The sequence below is a fragment of the Physeter macrocephalus genome, chromosome 8, assembly GCF_002837175.3.
Source record: "Physeter macrocephalus isolate SW-GA chromosome 8, ASM283717v5, whole genome shotgun sequence".
Classification (NCBI taxonomy): domain Eukaryota; kingdom Metazoa; phylum Chordata; class Mammalia; order Artiodactyla; family Physeteridae; genus Physeter; species Physeter macrocephalus.
In genome coordinates, this window is record NC_041221.1 from 18299947 (window position 1) to 18308615 (window position 8669).

Consider the following 8669-nt stretch of genomic DNA (forward strand, 5'->3'; position numbering starts at 1 on the left):
ACACACACACACACACACACACACACACACACACACACACACACGGGTGCACCCAGAGGCCCACGTCCCAGCTGTGGCGCGCAGAGGGTCCGGGCCTTCCAGCCAAAGGGTCCCGGGCAACTGCCCCTGCTGAGCTCCGCGGGGTCGCGCCGGCGATGGGGGCCGACTGCCGCGGGTCCCTGAGTGGGGGTCCTTACTGAACACAGGGCTCCCAGACCCGAGCCAGGACACCGCCCGGGCGGAGCTCCACTTCGGCCGCGCAGCGACCCCTAGGTCTGGCTTTGCACCGCTCCCAGGCCCTGCCTCCGGCTCAGTGAAGACTGAGCGACAGGGTCGGGGAACGCTCTGGCCGGCGAGGCTTCCAGACCAGTGGCCGGGCCTGCCTGAGCAACCCCTTGCGAGGCGGGGACGGTGGCTGAAGATCTGAGAAGCGGGTCTCTCCCCAGTCACCCATCCAGAGCAGCAGGGCTCCGGGCCGTCGGTTTTCGACGGCAGGGCGGCCGAAGCCCCGCAGCCTGCATACCCCTCCGGTGCCCGCGGGTCCGGGCGCAGGACCAGGCTGGTCCGTCTCTTGACCCCGCGCCTTTCGGGCCAGCAGACTGACAGCCATGGACGTCAGAAGGGCTTAGGTGGTGCACTGGGCCGGCCTCTTTGGGGAAAGTTCTGGATCTATTAGGCGGTTATTTAAGTCAGCCCGAGGTTCGGGCACAGGGCCTGCTGTCTTGGCTCAGGCACCCTGGGCCTTCCTGGGCCCTCCTTAACCACTTGATGATAAAAATGAGCCAGCAAGTCTCTAGATTCTTCTCTGCCCCTCCCCCTCTCCACGATGGGAGGCAGATTTCTTCTTTTTATTTTTATTTTTGTCGACGTTGCTTCCTAGTTTACCACGTGCAAGTTTTGGGGTAAAGGGCCAAGGAGAAAGCAGGGAAGAGATGGGCAGTGGTGGTTGCCAGGCTCCATTAGAATCCCAGCCCCCGGCCCTCAGGGAAAGACAAAGGCCACAGGCACCTCTCCAGGGCTCCCTGGGGGCAAGGCCATAGACCTTTCTAGTACCAGTTCCGCCATCACCTCCTTATGCTCAGGCACCCTTTCTGGTGCGCCATTCCCACTCACCTCCCAAGTGCCTTCAGGAACCTACAATCACTTCATGACCGGAAAGGAGGTGGCACAGACCGGGCACAGCGGGTGGCACTGCTGGGCTGGTTGAGGCTCAGGACAAAGCCTGCTGCCCTGTCTCCCTCCATTTCCCCCCGGGCTGTGAGGGCTACAGCGTGGTGCGAGTCAAGGTGGGCTGTTGCAGGTAGGAGGTGGGCAGGTGATTCATCCCTGTGGCTGAATCTTGACACCAAGGATTTTCTCTGGGCTTACATTCCACCTGGTTCTCCAACTCACACAAGAGGGCTTATCTCACCTGTATTTACCTGTCACCCTGAAATGTGACACTGGAGTTTGTTAAACAGGACAGTGGTGGGGCTGGCCGGTCCTCTTGTTTGGCGGAGGGAGCTGGGGAGTGCAGGGTGGCGGGCTGGACAGCAGGAGGAAGCTGCGGTTAGGGGCTTCCCAGAGCAGGACTGACCACCTGCGGCCCCCCAGAAGCTGTCAAAGCAGGAAGGGAGCCCAGGCCGTTGCACAGGGCTTCTGGCGTGGGCAGGGACTGGTTAGTGGGGTGGGGGTAGGGGCTGGAGAAGAGGGAGGACGGTATGAACAGGAAGAAAACCTGACTCTGAACACAGAAAATAAAGCCTGATTACACAGCTGGTAATTAGTAATTACTATTATGGGAGTTATTGTCGCTAATTATAGGCGGTGGCTCTGTGACTGTCCTCAGGCGCCCTGATGGGGGATACGGGATCTTTCCTGATGCTCCGGGAGTCCTTGGACCTAGCAGGTTGGGGCCGCTGGAATAGGGAACTAGAGGATGGTGATCGGGTCGGTGTCCAGGGTACAGGTGGCCCAGGTCACCAGCATCTCACAGCATTCTGGGGGCATGGCCTCAGTTCTGTTGCCCCAAACAGCCCCCAAACTAGGCCGCCACCCAGGTCCCTGGATAAAATTCCTGCCGGGTTCCGCGTGCCCGAGCGCAGCAGCAGGGAGTACACGCCTGGCGCCGGCTGCAGCTTAGGAGGTGGAGCGCAAAGCGGCCCCGGGAGGCCAGGCAGGTACCCTGGGTGCGCTCCTCACCCGGCCTCCAGGACCAAGCCATTGAGCGCAGCGCAGAAGCGGCCTGCCCGAGAGGTCCAGGGCACAGGGAGGCGAGGAGAACCTTGCCCCCGGCGTCTGCGCCCCAGCCCCACAGGACCCCAGGCAATCCGGAGCCACCCCCTAGCGCGCGCTCTGCCCGGCCGGGTCACTCGCCGCTCTTCTGGCGGGAGGAGGAGAGGGAAGCCGGGTCCCCGGCCTGGTCGCGGCGCCGCCTCGGGCCGGCGCGCTCCACACAAGTTTACTTCCTGCCTTTGCTCACCTAGTGGACAAACGAGGGGGGTCCAGGCCAGGCTGGCCTCTCCCATCGCCGGGGTGGGGGCGGATTGCTTCCCTCCCGGACGCAGTGGTCCCTTCTCCGCAAAGAAAAGTGGTCCTTTCCCCTCACCCCCAAGAACCGACCATCTGCTTCCCCCAAGCTAGTGGCTTCCCAACTGGGGTTGCCCTTTCTCAAAGTTATCACAATTGGAAAAGCCTGCAGGGATCGGCCGCTTTCCGCTTCTCCAAGTGCAGCGAGGCCAGCCTAGCCCCTGCCAGATGACCTGTTAATACCTAGTGGGGGCCACGGGGACGCCACGCCGCGTCGGGGTGTCGCGCCACGCCGGTTTAGTGGCACTTCCGCCAAAGATGACCCGGGGAGCCAAAGGCAGCGTGGACCTCGGAGGAGAGGCCGCTCCCCGCCGGCTGTCATCGCGCTCCCGCCCGCCCCTTCCCCGCCGCCCGAACGGTGGAAAAGCAGGCGCCGAGGTGTTTTTTGTGAGCGAGCAAGACACACCTCGGCTGCGAAGCGGCCAGCTGCGGTGTCCGACAGCTGTAAGCCGGCGTCGACAGGTTGTCAGACAGCCCCGGGGGCCGGCGGGGAAAGAGCCCGCGGCCTCGGGCCCGCACCCGCTGCCCGGCCGCTCGCGCGGCCACCGCGGGCGGAGGTGGCCCGGCCGGCGCTGGGCACCACGTGCTCGCCGGGAGGGGCGGGAGCAGCCGGCGAGGGCGGGCGGGAGGCAGGGAGGGGGCAGGAGGGGAGCCGGGGGCGGGGCCAGCGCTCAAGGGGATGCCAATCAAAGCATCAACTTCAAATTGTGTCTGAAAGCCCCGCCGCCGAGCGGAGGGCGGCCGCCGCAGTCGGCGCGCGATCGCGGATCCGGGCGCAGGCGGGAGCCGGGCGCCAGCGAGCACCCGGCCGAGGAGCAGCCACCGGCCCCCGCCTCCGGGCCGGCCCGAGCGCGCCCGGCCGGCGGCCCGCTCCCCAGACCGCGCCTCCCCCGCCCCCTGCGCTTCCCCCCGCCCTTTAATACTTGCCCGCCGCCGCCGCCGCCGAGTCCGCGGACATGTCCTTCCCGCAGCTGGGCTACCCGCAGTACCTGAGCGCCGCGGGGCCCGGCGCCTACGGCGGCGAGCGCCCGGGGGTGCTGGCCGCGGCTGCCGCGGCCGCCGCCGCCGCCTCGTCGGGCCGGCCCGGGGCGGCGGAGCTGGGCGCGGGCGCGGGCGCGGCCGCCGTCACCTCGGTGCTGGGCATGTACGCGGCGGCCGGCCCGTACGCGGGCGCGCCCAACTACAGCGCCTTCCTGCCCTACGCCGCCGACCTCAGCCTCTTCTCGCAGATGGTGAGTGAGCCTGGCCTGCTCGGCGCCCCGCACGCGGCCCGGGGCCCGGGGCGGCGCGGGGCGCGGGAGGCGCGAGCGGGCGCCGGATCGGCCCTGCCGGCGCGGCCGAGGAGGTGGTGGTGGCCGCGGGCGCTCGAAGAGGCCGGCCGGGAGCGGCCCCGCCACGGGCCCCGGGAAGCGGGGAGGTGGGAGGCTCGGGCTGCGCAGGGGGTCTCGCTGGGAGTCGGCAGGCCGCGGGAGCAGGCCCGGGGCGCGCGGCCGGCGCTGGCGGTCGGGGCCAATCTCGCCCGGCGCCCCTGGCTCGGTGGCGGCGGGGCGGCTCGGCCCGGTTTACCCGGACGCCCCTTCCCGGCCCGCGGGCCCCGCTGGCGCGACCATTTCAGCGTTTGGGCTGAGCCAGGGGGACTCGATTTTCTCCCTCTTTGGCAGGGCTCGTGCAGTTGTATCGGAACCCTTTAAAGCGTAGTAGAGGCGGTCAAACTAAGCCTAACAATGGAGATCGGACAGGCCGAGGGGTCTCTTAGAGGCCTGAGCGCAAATTTGAAATTAAACAAAAAATGAAGGCGAAATAATTGTTGGCGTCTGAAACGGTGTTTGCTTTGACTTTCGTAAGTTGCCAAAGTTTTCATTTCATTTGCACCGAAAGAAAAGCACTTTTCTTCCTGCGTTGCATAATGGAGGATTGAAGAGAGCGGTGTCCCTGGGCTTAAAATAAATGCTGTCCTCTTAGGCTCCTGCCCCAGTGGGTGTCAGATGGAGGAGTCGGGGGCTGCAAATTTCATGCTCCGCGGGGCCGTTGATCTAAAGGGTTCATTTTCCTAGGTCTGACTGCAAAGTCTGCCTTAAACTTCGGGCTGCTGGGAATGGCTCGCCGGGCGCGCGGGTCGCGGAGGCAGACCCCTCCTGCACTGCTGCCCGAGGGGTCACGCAATTTGCGAGGACCCCCCCCCCCACGCCCACCCACACACCTCCGCCACGTCTCGCCGCTCCGCGAAAAAGAGACAGGAAATACATACCCGACAATAGTAAAGGAGCAAAGCGGCCGGTGTGTTTTCCTGTAACTTTTCTTGTAGTTTTGAAAAGAAAGCCTATTTCTCTGAAAGCGGCCCCAGCTGCCTTTCAGATCGGTTGCTATCAAAAAAGATCAGCTCCCATTTTGTTCTGCCTGCCGGGATGCAGGGGGAAGCGTTGAGAGATTTACAAGGTATCCTTTCAAAAAGAATTCCCAGCAGAGACGAGGCCGAAATGTCTTCCTTACAGTTACAACGAAAATAATTAGAAAAGTGCAAAGTACGTTTTGCAAAGATTAGGCAAAAACGAAATCTGGCGGGAGAAACCTTGTCTCTGGGCCTCGACCACTGAACTAATTAGTCAGAGAAGTCTTCTGCTTTTTGCAACTTTCTCCAGAGTCCCGGGTCTCCCCCCGCTCTGCTAACACAACAACTCGACAATTTTTACATGGAGGATTATAATTTTTTTACAGAAATTTTTAATACAGATGTGTGCCAGTTGGGAAACCCGCGTGCGTTTGTAGGGGAGGGGGGCCTCTATGGTGAGGATCTGCTCCCATTGTAGTGAGGTTGGGAAGGGAGATGCTTGTTTTGTTTTTGTTTTTTTTTTCTCTTTTACGGAGGGGAAACTATATAGAAATCCAACCACCCCGCCCCCAAAGGTAGATGTACGTGTGTGCATGTGTTTCCTCCTGGTCTCCTGATGGTTCTTGGAAAGGAAGCCTAAATCCAAACCCAAATTCTAGGTCTAGGTTTCCAAGCCTTTACGGTTGGGGATTTGGAAGTCCAAAAGATAAAATTGTGAGTGAATGTCTGTCTGGGCAATTTATGGTAATAATGAGGCCTAATGAGGTTGTTAGAAAGATAAAATGTTATTTACCAAAAAACCTGATGGGATAATTTGACTTGCTGTGTTTTACTACCGATGATAAAAAGAATATTGATTGCAAATAAATCACGGCCTCTAAATGCCTTGCGAACAGTTTGTGTTTGCTTTTGCCCCTGATCAAAGTCAAACTTGAGAGATAAAGTCTCCGAGCAGAGGCCTAGGAAACAGTTCTGCTCCGCGCAGTCGGTACTCCGGGCCCTCCCGTTAATGTTTTACCGGATAAACCCTCTTTTTGTATTTAAAGAAAACAAATGGTGTTTTTGTTATTGTTTTGATGACGGCCAGGATTAAAATTTTAAATTACCTGTCACCCACTGTAGACCTTTAAGTGCGGGGCGGGCGAGCCATTCTATGCAGGTTAATTTGGGAGCTAAAAGGAGTGTGCTTTCATTTTAAATTGCTGGTGGATTTGGACTCTCCGAAAACCCAGGATGGTTTATTTTGTTTGACCCCCTCAGGGTCAAAGGGAGGGGGCCTGGGCTCTGGGTTCTCTACATTTGGAGAAACTGTTTTATCAGCCTGGTTAAAAGGTTTTCCCCTCTAGCGAGTGTGAGATAAACTTGGACACCCGGGCTTCTGGAGTTGTTTTGGGAGGTGGGGCTGGGGGCCCTGCGGGCGGCCTAGGGAAATCCTAGGGGCTGCGGCTCCCGCTGTGGTCTTCTAGAGATTCTAGGATTCTGCAACTTTTCTTGAGTGACAAAAATATCTCCATGATTGGTGGAAGGGCAGTTTCTGGAGGCAGCTTCTGGTCTGACCCCCTCTTCCAACGCGGGTGGTGCATTAGGACTAGGCTTCCTATTCTGGAGCCGGCGGGAGCGTCTGCCTCCCACGGTCCCAGTTTGGGGGACTCCTCTCTCTCTCTCTCTCTCTCTCTCTCTCTCTCTCTCTCTTCCCCCTGCTTTCTCTCTACTCCCTCGCTGGGCCTTGTGGCTGCAGGGTTCACAGTATGAGCTCAAGGACAACCCCGGGGTGCACCCCGCCACCTTCGCCGCCCACACGGCGCCGGCCTATTACCCCTACGGGCAGTTCCAGTACGGGGACCCCGGGCGGCCCAAGAACGCCACGCGCGAGAGCACCAGCACGCTGAAGGCCTGGCTCAACGAGCACCGCAAGAACCCCTACCCCACCAAGGGCGAGAAGATCATGCTGGCCATCATCACCAAGATGACCCTCACGCAGGTCTCCACCTGGTTCGCCAACGCGCGCCGGCGCCTCAAGAAGGAGAACAAGGTGACGTGGGGCGCGCGCAGCAAGGACCAGGAGGACGGCGCTCTCTTCGGAAGCGATACCGAGGGGGACCCTGAGAAGGCCGAGGACGACGAGGAGATCGACCTGGAGAGCATCGACATCGACAAGATCGACGAGCACGACGGCGACCAGAGCAACGAGGATGACGAGGACAAAGCCGAGGCGCCGCGCGCGCCCGCCGCGCCCGCCGCCCTCGCCCGGGACCAGGGCTCGCCGCTGGCGGCCGCCGACTCGTTCAAGCCCCAAGACTCCCCCCTGGGCCTGGCCAAGGAGGTCCCGGAGCCCGGCAGCACGCGCCTGCTGAGTCCGGGCGCCGCGGCGGGTGGCCTGCAGGGCGCGCCGCACAGCAAGCCCAAGATCTGGTCGCTGGCCGAGACGGCCACCAGCCCCGACGGCGCGCCCAAGGCCTCGCCGCCTCCCGCCGGCCACGCAGGCGCGCACGGGCCCCCCGCGGGCGCGCCGCTGCAACACCCGGCCTTCCTGCCCAGCCACGGACTGTACACCTGCCACATCGGCAAGTTCTCCAACTGGACCAACGGCGCGTTCCTCACGCAGGGCTCGCTGCTCAACGTGCGCTCCTTCCTGGGCGTTGGCGCGCCCCACGGCCCGCACCTGTCCGCGCCGCCGCCGCCGCCGCCGCCGCCCGTCCCCGTGGCCGCGGGGGTGCTCCACGGCGACAAGGCCTCGTCCCGCAGCAGCCCCCCCTCGCTCCCAGGTACAGCGCCCCGGGACGGGGACGTCCGCCCTGCCCCAGGCCAGTAATCCGGAGCCCGGGCGAGTCTGGGGATGGAGGGGAGCATTGGCCCCGGAGGGTGAGAGGCGGTGACCGCTGAGCTCCGGGCTGAGCAGTAATCCCTGCCTGAATTCAAGGAGCGAGGCCACGGCCCTCCGGCTCTCCCGAGAAAGCTGAGCTCTACCCGCTGGCCTGTCCCGGGGGAGGCAGGGAGGTTTCCCTGGAGACACTTCTCAGGGACGGGGCGGGGGTGGGGGGAGGAGGCCTGTGCCCCTCTGCGGCACCCCTTCCCCCCACTGTCTCTGGGCCCTAATGCTCTGCCTCTTCCCCTCCCTCGCAGAGAGAGACCTCATCCCCAGGCCGGACTCGCCGGCACAGCAGTTAAAGTCGCCCTTCCAGCCCGTGCGCGACAAGTGAGTGCCCTTGGTGTTTACCTCTGGGTAGGGGCGAGGGGGATTCGGGGGCCGGAGGCTGAGCGGTGGCAGGCGGCAGAGGGGTCGAGCAGTCAGCGTGGACGGGGCGCTGTCCACCAGCCGGGCGCCCGGGCCAGCGTAGTGCTCCCCGGTTTCTCCCGAGCCGGGAGCCTCGCGGGGCAGGTCCCCCCGCCCCCCAGGCGCTTGGCTGGCGGCACCGGCCATGCTGGGTCCCAGCTTCCATCCACTGACAGCGCTGTGTTCTTCTTGTCTTGCTGTGTTTCTCCTGCAGCTCGCTGGCCCCGCAGGAGGGGACGCCGAGGATCCTAGCAGCCCTCCCATCAGCCTGATCCAGGGTCTTCTTTTGCTTTTGCGGGGGGGAGGGGGGAGAAGTTCGGGAGGGAGGGGGTGAGGGAGGAATCAAGACAAATATTGCAAACTGGTGTAAAGGGCAAATCTGGCAACGAAGTCAAGGACTCCCATCCATCGCTTTCTGCAGAAAGGGGCTCGTCCGGCCCGAGCTCGCGTCCAGGCAGCCCGGCCTCTGCCCGCCGCCCCGGGTGGCCATCACCGTGC

General features: G+C 62.9%; 1 protein-coding gene across 1 annotated transcript; it reads left to right on the forward strand.

Annotated features, from left to right (window-relative positions):
- The first annotated feature begins 3337 nt into the window (after nucleotides 1-3337).
- Nucleotides 3338-8468, forward strand: IRX1 (iroquois homeobox 1). The gene is made up of 4 exons (XM_024124486.3): nucleotides 3338-3800; nucleotides 6636-7662; nucleotides 8021-8093; nucleotides 8386-8468. Exons 1-4 carry the CDS (start codon nucleotides 3525-3527, stop codon nucleotides 8441-8443), a joined length of 1434 nt encoding a protein of 477 aa, XP_023980254.1. The 5' UTR covers nucleotides 3338-3524; the 3' UTR covers nucleotides 8444-8468.
- The last annotated feature ends 201 nt before the right edge of the window (nucleotides 8469-8669 follow it).